Genomic DNA, 15023 nt, shown 5'->3' on the forward strand with positions numbered 1-15023 from the left:
CATGGCCAACCATAGTAACGGTCGATCGCGGCACCATCTTCCGCGCGTATATGACTACTAAATCGAGAAGTCATAAGTGGTACCAGGGACGAGCCACCTGTTCCTTGCGTATTCGTGGACACTTCCAGACATTTCATCCATCAGTCTTTGCTATTCTACGCAGTCAATCCGTGTGAAACTGTGAAGTATGTAATCTACTTCGTAAGTATTGACGGGAAATCGTAGATTCGTCGCGTTTCACATTGTTTGAGAGACTATCTTAACCTGGTTCCCAAGTCGTCATTCTGTAAAAGCTTTTGATATTCGTTTGCCATTCGATTTACAGTGCACGGCGGAAATTCACCCTAGATCCAAAAACAGATACGGAATCGACGTGCTAAGTAGAAAGTGGAAGTGCTTCCGCGTCGGTTATTTGCCACAGAGTCGTTGCGGGGTTTAACGACTAATAAAGGTTTTGAGGTTATGTTAATCTCTCTGGTTGAATTTCGCGTTGGGTTTCATTGTTCAACGTATCGAGTTAACTTTGCTATCGAGTCAAGATTGGCGTTTCGACGTGTTCTTTTTTTGCAGTTATTTCCATTTATTACAGGGGCCTGTGCGATACATGGACGATCCTAACGCGAAAGATGAGCCGATGGATGCCCTAACTATACATACTCATGCGATGGTAAGCTTTATATATGAAGTTGGGGCCACGATCTGCCTGCACAATTCTTCGTAGCCTTTAATCGCAGCGTTATTTCAAGGATGAAAATATTGTAAGCGTTGTTCTTAAGGAAGAACCAGGTGAAAGATTCGAGCCCGACTACATGGAGGATATCTGTTCTGGAACCTTTGAGAAGGTGTTCTTGCCGATTGAAAATCATGATGTCGATTTTCCAGATGAAATGGTAATTTCCTTTCCACAGTATCAATATTCCACCGTGTACATTCTTAGATTTTAAATCGGTAATTCCAGAAGAGAATATGGGTAATATTTAAAAGAAAAAAAAAATATCAAAAGAACTGGTAGAAAACGGTTGTGTTCAGTATTCTATAGTTGTAGTATTATAGAAAAGAATTATCATCTCTTATAATTTCTGGTTAAGGCACTTGTTCTAGCAGAGGAAAATATGTTTATAGGTAAAACTGGAAATTGACGGAGAAGCAAGCACTCATCAGAATTGGGCTGCAGAGATAGCAGCTGCGAATTTGTGCGATAAGGACAACGAGGCAATGCAGAGGTGTTTAATGAATCCAGAATTTGGACAGATTAGGCAAGAAGAAGAGACCACAAAGCATAGCACCTTTGCCAGTGTTGGAGGTAGCAGTGGTGGGAGCAGTACGCAACAGCCCAAATTCTATAAAATACAATGTTCGATCTGTAAAAAGTGGTTTTTGAACAATGACTCGATGATTACCCATCTGAGAACGCATTGCAGCGGTAACCAATGCGGGGTATGCGAGCAGAACTTTCAGGATAAATCAAGCCTCCATGCCCACATGCTGACACATGTCGGTATGAGCCCATTGGAATGCAATATTTGTCAGAAGAGATTTGCCTACAAATGGTGCCTGCGAAACCATATGCAGGTACATGGAGTAGACAAGACACAGTACGACTCGTGCGAGCCACCCCCTCAGGAGGGATTCCCGAAGATTCCAAGTCTGGAGCCTCAGGCAATTCGCACAGAGGACCGGCCCTACGAGTGCGACGTTTGTCGGACTACCTTTCGAGAGAAAGGCAACCTCAACCGGCACATGCTGATCCATACCGGGGAGCGTCCATTCAAGTGTAATGTATGCTTTGCAGCTTTTCGAGAAAAGTCAAAGCTGAATGTTCACATGCCAATCCATACCGGGGCCAAGCAATATAAATGTACGATGTGCTATAGATCATTTGCTCAGAAGACAGCACTAAATAACCACATGCTGGCACATAGTGGAGAGAAACCGCATGCTTGTGGTATCTGCGAAAAGACGTACAAGCGGAAAAGCGAGCTGATACGACATACCATGGTGCACACTGGAGAACGGCCCTACGAGTGTAAAGAGTGTCTCATGACGTTCCGAGAGAAGGCCAAGCTCAACTCGCACATGTTGGTGCACACTGGTGAAAAGCCACACGAGTGTCACATATGCCACAAAGCTTGCGCCCGTAAGTCTGATTTGAATAGCCACATGCTTTTGCACACCGGTGGTCAGTATGATTGCAAGGTGTGCGACAAGATTTTTACCAGGAAGTCCGACCTGAATCGGCATACGCTGATACACACCGGGGAGAAGCCGTATGCTTGTGACCTCTGCGATATGGCCTTCCGGGAGAAGACCCGTCTAAATTCGCACATGTTGGTGCACACTGGTGACAAGAGGCATGCCTGTCACATCTGCCAGAAAACCTTTCGTGAGAAGTCAGCCCTTAAGAAGCACATGTTAGTGCACGCCGGTGACAGGCCGTACGAATGTTTTGTTTGTCAAAAGGCATTCACCCTCAAGACTACCCTGAACAGTCACGTGCTGATCCATTCGGAGGACAGACCCTATGAATGTGGCACTTGTCAAAAGATATTCAGGGATAGGCTGGCATTGCGCAAACATCTTTCGGTGCATGCAGCGGAAAAGGCCCTCGAGTGCCCTGTCTGTTTGAAGAAGTTTGTCCATAAAACTGCGCTTCAGAATCACGTGTCATCTAATCATTCATCCTGAAGCGATCTAGTCTGTTGTCCCTTCGTTTTTTTCTCTCCGTTTTCGTTTCTCTGTCGCTATGTTGCATAGAAGCTTGGAATTGTGCATTGAAATTCAGTCAGTCATCGAGTGACATAAAATTGACTTTACCTTAACCTGGCTAAATACCGTGGTGGGACAGTGAGGACGATACAGGCATTTGTTTCATATACAGGTAACATACGGTGCGGTCAATACGGAACCCAGTGTACACAACTTGGAAAACCCGTGGACCAAATAGACTTAAGCTATAGGTACCCGAAGTTTATAAGTTGATTACGAATAGTGTATCCCGCGATTGCCGAAAGGGAAACGTCTTCCTAGTTGTCTCCAAGACGGTTGGGTTTATATGGGTTCGGTTAGACGTACCGAGTTTCCTTACATGGCTAAATCAGTGTGGTATATGTTAAAAAAATCCTTAATTAATTAACAACCGAATCACATAAGAGTTACGTTAAACGGTTGCAATCGAAAGCAGTGTTCTTCTCGCTTGTGAAATAAAATGTTTTCCCTCTGAAATTGGTTTGGAGCCATGATATATCACATTTGGATATATTTTTATATAAGCGAACACGCATAGTGAAGCCAAGCAACGGCTCATTAGTTAGTAGATCGGGATTATTTAACGAGTTCGAGGCCTTCCTTTTTTCTTGATAATACTTGTACAAAAATCGAATAAGTTAATTCATTAAGGTCACCATTAAATGAACGACATAAGGTAGGATAACCATGAAATCAATTTATTTGTAAATAAATGATACGTCATTGGAACGTTTCGGAAGTTACTTAGAAAGTTAAAAAGCATATACTTTGCTTCCTTAAAATTCCAGCCTAAAATACTGATAGCTAGAAATAACGGATGACAATTTAGCGCGTTCTTTGAACGGAAGGCGCAACAATCGGCTGGCCGAATCGATCGGTCGGTGAATTCGTCCCGCGTAGGGCGTCGGCATCGTATCCCCACCCTCCGACACGGTCGGTAGCGCCATCTGGCCCAAGGTGGGGGAAAGCGAAGAAGAGGCGGAGAGAGAAGCTCGAGCCGCGAGTAGCGCGGAGCAGTGTCGGGGACTCGTGGCAGCAGAGGGGTCAGTTGGAGGAACGGAACGGTACGCGAACCGTTTTCTGGGATCGGCGGGTACGTTTCCTCCGTTCTCTCGGCGCTGCCTCTCTCTTCCTCTCTCCAGTTGTCCTCGTTCCATCTGTTTCTTCCTACCGAATTTCGAGCCATTCCCCCGGACATTACCGACAGCCCTCTCTTTCTCCTCGGCGCGTAATTTCGGCACTCACGTGTCTCGCGTCGCGCGTCGTATCGACACGTTGGGTCGGGAGAGTCGGGAGACCGAGAGAGGCGTCGGGTGCGCGCAAAGCCGGCTCGGGTGACACCCGGACTCACGAGGTTTGAACCGTTTCAAGGCACGCAGGAGAAGCACGCACACGTACACGCTGCGGACGGCAGGATGACCGACATGGAGGCCTACGGGGACGGGTACATGGAGCCCGAAGAGGAATGGGAGCGCGAGGGCCTCCTGGACCCTGCCTGGGAGAAGCAGCAGAAGAAGGCGAGTGGATCGGCGCGGCTGGCGCGAATTTCGATCGTCCACCTGCCGTTTCGTGGCGTCGCGCCGCACGTTCTCTCGCGGTCGGACGGCATTCCGAAAATGCGCGAGTAGCTTTCGGCTTACAATTTGCGATCCGAATTCGAGCGAGCTGCAATCACCGGGAGGCATCGAGCGTTACCGCGCTCGGAATTTCTGCGCGAACGGCCCGTTTCTTTCGTCGAATCGCGGATGGAGCCTGGTGTCCGATTACGCTTGTGATTTTGCTAGCGGCCGAGCGTCGACCGGCCCTTGTATACGTGTGGCAAAGGGGAAATCGTACACATCTCGGAGGACGGTAATGGCTGGAATCGACCCGCGGTGGTTGCCTCTGACGAGTCATAGCCGGGCACGAACGTTCATTCCGGGGGTCGATTCCGTAACTCGGATCCAGTGAAAATGCTCAAAGTGAGCACTTTCACTATGGTGAAGATATGAGATAGCCTAGGTATGAATAACTCGACAAGGGACTTGGCGTCATAGCCGAGCACATTTATTCCGGGGGTCGATTCCGTAACTCGGATCCAGTGAAAATACTCAAAGTGAGCACTTTCACTATGGTGAAGATATGGGATAGCCTAGGTAAGGATAACTCGGCAAGAGACTTGGCGTCGAATGACGAGATTTGAAAAAGAGAGGAGCGAGAGCGCGTATATCGAGGAACCGGCAATCTCGAATACGTCTTGGACGGATCGGAATCCGTTCGATCGAGGTCGCGAGGTGGCGGTTTACTAGGACGAGTCAACGCGGCTCTATCGTTTGCCCGCGGACCGCGGGGCGGGACGATCCGAGACGCCGCGTCGTCTCGGTCTCGGTCTCGGTCGCGGTGATCCGTAATTAAAAATCGGACAGCGTTTACGGTGCCGTGTCGGAGGCCTCGCGACCCGTAACGCAGGGGGCAGCGAAGCTAAGTGGTCTCCCTTTGGGCGCGGGCAGAGTTCGTCCAATTTTTTCTACTAGATAGGAAGGCGCATTCCGCACGTCGGCCGGGGGTCCTTGGTCGGCTCGAGACCCGAAAAGACGTAGGCAGCCTCGACGTGACGTTTTCCCAATTTTTGGCAGGGGCTCAAGGACTCCCGGAGCCGAGTCGCGGCTAAACCGTCCCCCGAGCGGCCCTTAGAACAGTATTTTCGGACTTTATGACGAAAATAATTGGCCGGTGACTCATATCGGGGCTAAGGTTTCATCGAATTCCACCGGCCCCCGGCGTATCGCGTTTCTTGACGTTCGATGGAGACGATCTCTTTCTCCCGTCTTCCTTCTACTTCCTCTCACCGGAAAGGAAGTCTTTTGCCTACGAGTAATGCCTGTTATGTCCGACACGTTGAAAAGCTCGTCTCGCCAAAGTGTGTACGCTCCCTTGGGAGGATCGTTAACCCTTGGCGAGCTTAGGACGGGTGCCAAATCAGAGGGTGAAAACGGCCGACCTATTCTCATTGACCGACTCCTTCGGTCGGTAGTCGTAAACACCTGTCGCCAGGTAGCGTCGCGAGCGTCCCTCGTTTTGCACGGGACGATGCGCAGGGAAGAAGGTCAAATTGTCGGCTCTTTTGCGATAGATCTTTTCACGTGGTTCCGTGCCAAACGACGCCCCGGCGTCTCGCTTTGAATCTCCCTTGAAGAAAATTCAGCTAAAGGATGAATTTTGGCCGCTTTATTTTATTTTTTTATTTTTTTTAATGGCGGGGCACGAGCTCACGGTCGCTGGCTTGCCACTGACACCGATACCAACGACGCGGGGTCTAAAGTACAATTTCGATATCATGACTTTACCCTTGGATCCTCCGGACGGCTTCGGAGCCACCGCGGACGATCGTCGAGCTACTTTCCGGCTCCTCGAAAATCGACAAAGGCCGAGAAAGACCCGTCCTCGATATTCGACAGTTTTATACCAAGACCGGGGCAAAGCAAGCGCGGGGTGGACCGGGAGATGATACGTAGAATAGACGGCGGAGACGTGGGCCAATGTTTTTGTAACGCGCGGCAGCTGCCGCTCGGCGCGGGAGGAGTTGATGTCTTACAAATAGACCGTAGTGCGCGCGTTGAGGTTAGGGTGGCCCATGTCCAATTTTGGCTGGCCGCGCGTTACGCCGGCCGTATTGAGTTTCACCCGCAATATTTTTCCCCCCCGGAAAAAATCCACTTTTAGCTCGAACGGTACGTCGGATCTTTCCCGGTTCATCCTACCCCCGAATTAGGTCGATCGACGGGATTAATCGTCTGGATAGGAAACGTGGAATTTGGACTCCCGTTAAAGGGACGATAAATATAAGGGCATTGCCATGGCAACCGATAAACGGAGATAACGGGCCCCGATTTGGTTAGCCAACGGCTAGAGACATTCCGAGGAACGATCCGTCATTTGAATACCGGAATCGAGGAGTCGAAGTCGATGACGGTCGAGCGTATCGAATGTATAGGGCGATGGCGCGCGACGGATCGCCGGGCTTCTCTTCGTACCGTGGCGGGAAACAGGGAACGCGGAACGCGGAACGCGGTTTGGCAATCGGCGAGAATCGAGGAGAGAGATCTTTAGCCGAGGGAGCGAGGAAGCAAAGCCGAGGAGGAACCGGGACACCGGATATATATAGTAAGAGGGAACGGGGTCGGTACCGAAATACATCCTAGGCAGCATCACAGTTAAACTCGATTCTACCATATAAATCTAATCCGCCTCGTTTTGTCTCGCGGAGGGAGGACTTTGATCGGGAATTCGTAAGGTGATAAGGGGCTTAATAGAGGGGCTGATAGCGAGATTTTCAGATTCCACGAAGGTTTGCGAAGCGTGGACGGGAAGAGGTCGGGATAGAAGGTTTCGTAGAGGTGCCCGACGAGGTCGGCGCAAGGGTTCTGATCCTAAGGAACTAAACGTCTCCTTCTTGTTACAGACCTTCACGGCATGGTGCAACTCCCATCTACGCAAAGCGGGGACCGCGATCGCGTCGATCGAGGACGACTTCAGGAACGGGCTGAAGCTCATGCTCCTGCTGGAGGTAATCTCGGGGGAAACGTTACCGAGGCCGGACCGCGGAAAGATGCGCTTCCACAAGATCGCCAACGTGAACAAAGCCTTGGACTACATTGCCAGCAAAGGCGTCAAGCTGGTCTCCATCGGTGCCGAAGGTCAGTTATCTCGGTTGGATGCTTCTACACCCTGGTCCTCCGTTGGTCCTCGAGGGCGATGCGGGAACTCAGGCGCTCGTAGATGCGCTCGTAGATTCGTTCGCGGCCGAATCGATCGCTCGGAGAAGGCGATCCTTGAGATTCCTTTTGCGTACTCGAGGACGAGTCGAGCATCGCTCAGCTGGACAACTCTTCTCCGAGCGAGCGTTCCCTTCCGCGCGTTCGCCGCATCCTTTCTTCGCTCGATGCCTCGGTTAGCGGCCGAGGCGGATCCTACACTCGCATATCTGTAACTGGAATTCCGCAAAAACCAATTTAGAGATTGTCGACGGGAACTTGAAGATGACGCTGGGCATGATCTGGACGATAATCCTCCGCTTCGCGATCCAGGACATCTCCGTGGAGGAGATGACCGCGAAGGAGGGCCTGCTGCTCTGGTGCCAACGTAAAACGGCGCCGTACAAGAACGTCAACGTCCAGAACTTCCACTTATCGTTCAAGGACGGCCTCGCCTTCTGCGCCTTGATCCATCGTCACCGACCCGACCTCATCGACTACAACAAACTCAGCAAGGACAATCCCTTGGAGAATCTCAACACCGCCTTTGACGTCGCCGAGAAATATCTCGACATTCCTCGCATGTTGGACCCCGACGGTGAGTCTCGTTTACGGGCCAATCCTTTGGATCTCGGGAAATCCTATCGAGATCGTCGATCCGGGGAGAGACTCTCCATTCGATTACGAGTCGAGTTTTTCTCTTGCGCGTTACTATTATTTCTAAGTGGGTTAAGGGAGAAGGGGTAAAACGAGGAAAAAAGAGAGTTCAGATCTTGGGGCAAGATCGATCGACTTGTTCTCGTTGCTACTACTTTTCCGATCTTCCCTCCACCTTTTGACCGTTATTTTTCTGTATGAAACTTGTAGGAGAGGTAACTAATTTTTCCCATGCAACCTTTCTCCCTTCCTTCTTCCCAACCCTCTCTTTCTCTCCCTCTCTCTTTCTCTCTCTGTCTCTCTTTCTCTCTCTCATATCTGACTCTCTCATATTGACATACGCAGTAAATAACGTGTACAACCCTTCCAAGGTCTTTGAATCGTAACTTCCTTAGAATTCAAGCATACGGATTCGCTTCCGAACTTGTCATTTCCTTCCCGATGACGAACATTCTTCGGTGAAACGACGAAACGTCCTTCCCCGCATCTCGAGGTGCCTCGTGACGGTCTCGGAGATAGGACAGTCGGTAAATTCGCCGGTTTAAGGAGATCCACGGTGGGAAATACGGAGGAATCAGCAGCCCCTATTAAAAAGAAAAATAGACAAGCAGTTTCCGCTTCCGGATTTTCTTGCACGGTAACCATGTGAAACTTTAATGTTATATTCGATAGATTTGATCAACACTCCCAAGCCGGACGAACGGGCGATCATGACCTACGTGTCCTGCTACTACCACGCGTTCCAGGGTGCCCAGCAGGTCAGCGCAATGAACTTGCGTGTTTTCTTGTTAATTTATCCCACGTCGGGTGCTATATATCGCTTCGCCGAACGACACGGAACGTCCACCACTTTGTTCTAACGGCACTTCGTCAAGCATTAATTTGCCCATTTGTTGTTTTTTCTCTGTCGAATTGATAAGCCCATTCTGCTTCGCGTCGCCGCTGTCGGGTTCGTCGTTCGTCCCATTCTCTCCCGGCCGGGATAGTTTTTTTTACCGACACAGGGTGGGCGCGTTTAAACGGTTTTTCATGCAATTCCTAGATTCGCATTGAAGGTAACTGCACCGCGTTTGCACTAATTTTGCCCTCTCGGAGCCCTGGTATACGTAAAGAACGCCTCGGGAATCGTCGGCGTAAGTCCAAGTGTTTTCTTTTATCCCACACCTTCGGATCGTAATCGCGAATCTCTACGTTGAACGCCGTGACACGGTGACGCGATAATGGGCGTACCGAACGACGAATTCTACGCGCGATTACAATGTCCTGTCCTTGCACAAGCAAGTAATTTTCGCTCTAATACGTATTGATAATACCGAAAGAACTACTCGTAGCTAGATTAATACGCCAGCGGCCGATTAATAGGAACCCCGGAACGTTTGAGCTAACAATGCATGGTTTGAGTTCCTCCGACTATGTTTTTTCTAGACATGCGAAACACCGCAATGCCTGACGAGAGAGCCGTGATGACCTACGTGTCCTCGTACTACCATTGTTTCAGTGGCGCCCAAAAGGTGTGTTTTCTTGCATTTGGCCTTAACTCTTTAACAAATCCACTAAGTGATTTTCCTTTGCAGTTCGTCTGAGGGATGCTACCAGCAGACGAACCTAACTGTCTCTTTCTAGTCTTCCTGTCTAGCAGTTTCCAACCCAAATGTCCGTTTAGACGATCAGGGGATGCTCGATAACAAGATTTTCCGCGTGATCGCAGGCCGAGACGGCGGCCAATCGAATCTGCAAGGTCCTGAAGGTGAATCAGGAAAACGAGAGGCTCATGGAGGAGTACGAACGATTGGCATCCGACCTCTTGGAGTGGATTCGACGAACCATGCCTTGGCTAGCTAGTCGCCAGACCGACAACTCCTTAGCAGGATGTCAGAAGAAACTCGAGGAGTACAGGACGTACAGGCGTAAACACAAGCCGCCTCGCGTCGAGCAGAAGGCCAAACTAGAAACGAACTTCAACACCCTGCAAACCAAACTCAGGTTGAGCAACCGACCGGCTTACATGCCGACGGAGGGGAAAATGGTATCCGACGTCAATAAGGCATGGAAAGGTGAGAACGATCGCTCGTTTATTTGTAAAAGCGCGTCGAAGCTTCCTCGTGCTAATATCCCCTAGGCGGGATAACGAAAGACGTATCGGTAGTGGTTCAAATCTTAACGAGGGTTTAACATCAAGCGTCGAAAACTGTTCGAATGGGGGAAACTACAGGAACGCGCTGGACCGTTCGCGTGTTCCGTTTTCTTTTTCTAAATGGCACGTCGTTGGATCTTGTTATAATTTTTCTCGTGAAACCGAGTACCGGTTAATCTTCACCGATCGGATGGATGTCTGGATGAACTGGGATTACGCCAAGTGTAATTGTCAATTTCAGGCCTAGAACTCGCCGAGAAGGCGTTCGAAGAATGGCTGCTTTCCGAGATGATGCGGCTGGAGCGGTTGGAGCACTTGGCACAGAAGTTCAAGCACAAGGCCGATGCACACGAGGACTGGACTGCCGGTAAAGAAGAGATGCTGACTTCCCAGCACTTCCGCCAGTGTAAGCTCAACGAGCTCAAGGCCTTGAAAAAGAAACACGAGGCCTTCGAATCCGATTTGGCCGCTCATCAGGACCGTGTAGAACAGATCGCCGCTATCGCTCAAGAACTCAAGTAAGTCGACTGCCATATCGGCGCTTCGTAAAAGAACGTCGGCCAGGCGGATGCCACTTTGGTGGGTCTTTGTAACCGATGGATTAACGTTCCCCTTGCTTTCTCAGCACCTTGGAATACCACGACAGCGCTTCGGTGAACGCGAGGTGCCAACGAATCTGCGACCAATGGGATCGTTTGGGCACCCTGACGCAGCGCAGACGTCAAGCACTCGACGAGGCCGAGCGCATCTTGGAGAAGATCGACGTTCTTCACTTGGAGTTCGCTAAACGAGCCGCGGTACGTCGGAGTCTCGAATGTTGTCAGACTCGATTCGTTTTCCCTCGATCTCTTAATCCCTGTCCTCGTATCGGAGATATGCCTTTTGATCCGTGAAAGTACCTTTCTCTTCAATTTTAGCCTTTCAACAATTGGCTGGACGGCACTAGGGAAGACCTCGTGGACATGTTCATAGTTCACACCATGGAGGAGATTCAAGGCCTGATGGATGCTCATGCAGCGTTCAAGGCCACTCTCGGAGAGGCCGATAAGGAGTACAACACAATTGTAGGTCTCGTACGCGAGGTCGAGTCCATAGTCAAGCAATTCCAGATCCCTGGCGGATTGGAGAATCCTTACACTACCCTGACCGCATTGGTAGGTTTCTAGGATAATACATTGTCCCGGTGGACTTTAATCCCATTATTTCAATTCTCGATAGGACCTCACTAAAAAGTGGAGCGACGTTAGACAGCTGGTACCCCAACGCGATGGAACTTTGGCAGCGGAACTTCGTAAACAACAGAGTATCCTTTTACAAGTATCAAACGACGTGTGAAATGTGCTATAAAAAAAATTTGTTACGGTTAATCTATTTCCGCGCGCGTGCAACACGCATACTGGGGTTATTAATATTTTCTTAATGAAAAGAAAAAAAACAGACAACGAGTTACTGCGCAGGCAATTCGCAGAGAAGGCTAATGCAGTTGGGCCCTGGATAGAACGCCAGTTGGACGCTGTTACTGCGATTGGCCTTGGACTGCAGGTGGGCAATATTGGAGTGTCGTAGATTAATATAAGTGAAAATGAATGGGAGATCAGCAGTAAAAGTGATTGACGATCTTCAGGGCACGCTGGAAGACCAACTTCACCGGTTGAAGGAATACGAGCAGGCGGTTTATCAATACAAAGCTCACCTCGAGGAGCTGGAGAAGATTCACCAGGCCGTCCAGGAGGGCATGATCTTCGAAAATAGGTATACCCAATATACCATGGAGACCTTGCGCGTTGGATGGGAGCAACTCTTGACCTCGATCAACCGCAACATCAATGAGGTTGAGAATCAGATACTGACGAGGGATTCTAAGGTACAGTTCGGTCGACGGGATCTTCTAAAATCTGCCCGTAAGTGGCGCTTACCTGAGACGAATAAACGAACAAATTGTCCGCTCTCCTGTCAGGGTATCACGCAGGAGCAGCTGAACGAGTTCCGCAGCAGTTTCAATCACTTCGATAAGAACAGAACGGGCAGGCTGGCTCCGGACGAGTTCAAGTCGTGCCTGGTGTCTCTGGGATACTCGATCGGTAAAGACCGACAAGGGGACATCGATTTTCAGAGAATTCTTGCCATTGTCGACCCGAACGGTTCCGGTTACGTGCATTTCGACGCTTTCCTCGATTTCATGACCCGAGAATCCACCGACACCGACACCGCAGAGCAGGTCATCGATAGCTTCCGCATCCTCGCCGGGGACAAGGTAAGACGTGCCCCCTATCGTTCCGTTCTCCCGTGTTTGTCAGAGACAGAGGTTTCTCTCTCGCTTAACGTAACGAAAGTAGGAATCCTTTCTTCCCATGTTAGGTGCCGGAAATGATGAACCGCCGTTGAATTTCGGTTCGATTCTGGGAGATGGGCAGAAAATTCGCCGATGATAAATGTCCGATAGATGCTAAGAGTTGATTCGTTGATTGCAGCCCTATATTCTGCCGGACGAGTTGAGGAGGGAATTACCTCCGGATCAGGCCGAATACTGCATCCAGCGGATGCCACCGTTCAAGGGACCCAATGGCGTTCCAGGGGCTCTAGACTACCGCTCCTTCTCGACGGCTCTCTATGGCGAGTCGGATCTGTAAATCTACTGCACGAGTCAGTACGCTCCGAGAGACACCCAGAATGCTTCCCGTAATGAGGGGACCAACGACTCCCACCCGAATACCGTGGATTTTATTTTCCGTCCTTCAGGGGAAGGACGAGGAAATTGACGGATCCACAGTGGTACCCTGGCTTGAATTCTTATGCCGAGTACAGAAAGAAATCTCTTTGCGGAAGCCGGCTAAATTGTACAGGCGAGAGAAATCATTTCCATTGATACTTAACGCGGGAACGTAACCACGGCTCTACATCGTACTCCTCAGTCTGGGATTTATCATATCCGAGTCTAGTAAATTGCATGTCTCCATCGCAATAATAAATACCCAAATTCGATCTCGAGCGTCTCGATTTACACTTAAATTCGGATTTACCGAGTTTCGTTAGAGATTTGGCAAATTTAGCGGCGGGAAGTCGGGATAGGGTCGCCATATTTTCTTATAATCAATTTAACGCGGCTTAAGGGAAACTCTTTCTCGCGAGAACTTATTAAATCCACCTGCGACGTGTATTTTGTAAATCGTATCGTGCGGATGACGGTAACGCTATATGACGGTACACCGATGGAATTATTTATTTATTTGTCTATTTATTGCAATCATGTATCGATATAATTAATTATTGCAAGGAGCAGAAAGCTCCTTTCCATCCCCATTTTTCTTTTTTCTCTCTTTGTCGATTTCTCTGTCCTTGCCTCTTTATCGTCAAAGTATTTATTTTTATAAGCATTCTCAAAGCGATCGGGCCACAGAGTTAAACCCATAGAGTAGGGACTGTCTGCGATGCAAAGTCTCGGAAAAGAAGCTAACAGTCGATGCAATGTACAGGTAAAATATCCGTGCATGACTAGGTATTAATTATGTTCCACGTCCGTTGTACGTCCCGGTCACATCGGTCGTTTACCGATTCGTCGTACCTTACAACCAGCGTTAGAAAAGATGCGATCGCGTGTAAGATGCAAGTACTTACCGAGAGATTATATTCTATGTTTTGTTTGGTTTTTGAAGCTTTGCTTAATCATCTCAACTATCTTCGAGGTGTCCCTTAATTCATACTCGCACACACAATTCACCCTCAGATCTCGCTTATGATCGAGTTTTTTCAAGATAAATTCAACGAAGGCTTCATTACGCCTTTGACTAAAATTCGTTAAGAGGGATAATAATTAGTCGAACAAACTGATTTGTACCCAAGTCTGTATAAAATGAAGCAAACAGTATTTTTATCATAACGGTTAAATTTCTAGGTCACAGTGGAACTTTGTTAACATTCTGTAATCAATTTGTGCAAAATTATCGGATTAAAGATAATTCATGGAAGAAATTTTAAAGAGAGAACAAATGATATCTGTAACGGGAAAGTGATATATAAGGTTGTCTTGGAAGGAGAATCACTACGCGAATAGTCAAGTTGTCATTCAACATAGTACCCTATGTTTGTGTATTACATTCATCGATCTATCGACAAACCTTTAAAGCGGTTACGTATAGTTGTGTCACGATATAAAAACAGTGACACATCGGAAAGTAAGAATACATGCTTCGTGTCAGTGAATGGAAGTTACGTTAAGAATATCCCGGACATACTTTTCATTGGAAGAAATCGGTTCGACCCATGAAACATTTCTACGTGCATAAAGATACATATCTTTCATGTAAAGCATAAATCGTAGTTATCAATTTAGACATTAGAAGAAAGGAAAAATGGTCTGTAAGTAAAAATGTCTATATTCAGAGTACGTTGGTGTTACATGGCATCCGGTCTATTTTTTGATCATGTATAGGGGCTACGCATGGAAGCGAACGAATTACTGAAATGTCACTTTTAGGGTTTCATGGTATATGATGTAATTAAAATTACTGTAATTACTTGTAATCACTCGAATTTCCAGTCAATCGCATTATACCTTTGTTCTATTTGCTTTTCGCCTGTTTCGTCTTACTCTACTATACTTTGCATAAAGAAGTGAGTCATAACTATTGTGCGAGAAGAAAAAAAACGGGAACATAATAAAATGCCTTGTAAAAAATATCTAGGTTTTTTTGTCAAACGCGTCGTTTCACTTTCCTTCACATCAGCCCTACGGACAGAGTTCTTAAGTTCGGATT

At 48.3% G+C, this 15023-nt stretch overlaps 2 protein-coding genes across 14 annotated transcripts; both read left to right on the top strand.

Annotated features, from left to right (window-relative positions):
- Window positions 1-83: 83 nt before the first annotated feature.
- LOC105698798 (zinc finger protein OZF) lies at window positions 84-3474 on the top strand. Of its 8 annotated transcripts, none has more exons than XM_012423362.1 (4): window positions 84-185; window positions 590-667; window positions 735-890; window positions 1123-3474. In XM_012423362.1, the coding sequence occupies exons 2-4, from the start codon at window positions 605-607 to the stop codon at window positions 2683-2685; spliced, it is 1782 nt and encodes a 593-aa protein (XP_012278785.1). In that variant the 5' UTR covers window positions 84-185; window positions 590-604; the 3' UTR covers window positions 2686-3474. The 8 variants fall into 8 exon arrangements, with proteins under 8 accessions (XP_012278785.1, XP_012278788.1, XP_012278783.1 ...); XM_012423365.1 differs by having other exon boundaries at window positions 747-890; XM_012423360.1 differs by having other exon boundaries at window positions 95-201.
- A 269-nt stretch (window positions 3475-3743) lies between these two features.
- LOC105698774 (alpha-actinin, sarcomeric) lies at window positions 3744-14946 on the top strand. 6 transcript variants are annotated; one of them, XM_012423307.1, is made up of 15 exons: window positions 3744-3838; window positions 4117-4262; window positions 7187-7421; window positions 7741-8076; window positions 8808-8912; window positions 9561-9646; window positions 9844-10189; window positions 10511-10787; window positions 10895-11066; window positions 11187-11423; window positions 11488-11572; window positions 11708-11811; window positions 11894-12133; window positions 12227-12523; window positions 12741-14946. In XM_012423307.1, exons 2-15 carry the CDS (start codon window positions 4161-4163, stop codon window positions 12897-12899), a joined length of 2781 nt encoding a protein of 926 aa, XP_012278730.1. In that variant the 5' UTR covers window positions 3744-3838; window positions 4117-4160; the 3' UTR covers window positions 12900-14946. The 6 variants fall into 6 exon arrangements, with proteins under 6 accessions (XP_012278730.1, XP_012278727.1, XP_012278729.1 ...); XM_012423304.2 differs by lacking the exon at window positions 9561-9646 and having other exon boundaries at window positions 8808-8893; window positions 12741-12899; XM_012423306.1 differs by lacking the exon at window positions 8808-8912 and having other exon boundaries at window positions 12741-12899.
- The last annotated feature ends 77 nt before the right edge of the window (window positions 14947-15023 follow it).

This window comes from Orussus abietinus, unplaced genomic scaffold (genome assembly GCF_000612105.2).
Source record: "Orussus abietinus isolate OABI.00-Male unplaced genomic scaffold, Oabi_2.0 scaffold12, whole genome shotgun sequence".
NCBI classification, from domain to species: Eukaryota; Metazoa; Arthropoda; class Insecta; order Hymenoptera; family Orussidae; genus Orussus; species Orussus abietinus.

Excerpts from the sequence above, each read along its gene's own strand:
- LOC105698798 (XM_012423362.1), top strand. The coding sequence starts at position 605 with ATGGACGATCCTAACGCGAAAGATGAGCCGATGGATGCCCTAACTATA. Across the intron at positions 668-734 it reads CTATACATACTCATGCGATG|CGTTATTTCAAGGATGAAAA; the intron begins GTAAGCTTTATA and ends CTTTAATCGCAG. Across the intron at positions 891-1,122 it reads TCGATTTTCCAGATGAAATG|GTAAAACTGGAAATTGACGG; the intron begins GTAATTTCCTTT and ends ATATGTTTATAG.
- LOC105698774 (XM_012423307.1), top strand. The coding sequence starts at position 4,161 with ATGACCGACATGGAGGCCTACGGGGACGGGTACATGGAGCCCGAAGAG. Across the intron at positions 8,077-8,807 it reads TCGCATGTTGGACCCCGACG|ATTTGATCAACACTCCCAAG; the intron begins GTGAGTCTCGTT and ends TATATTCGATAG. Across the intron at positions 10,788-10,894 it reads GCTATCGCTCAAGAACTCAA|CACCTTGGAATACCACGACA; the intron begins GTAAGTCGACTG and ends TTGCTTTCTCAG.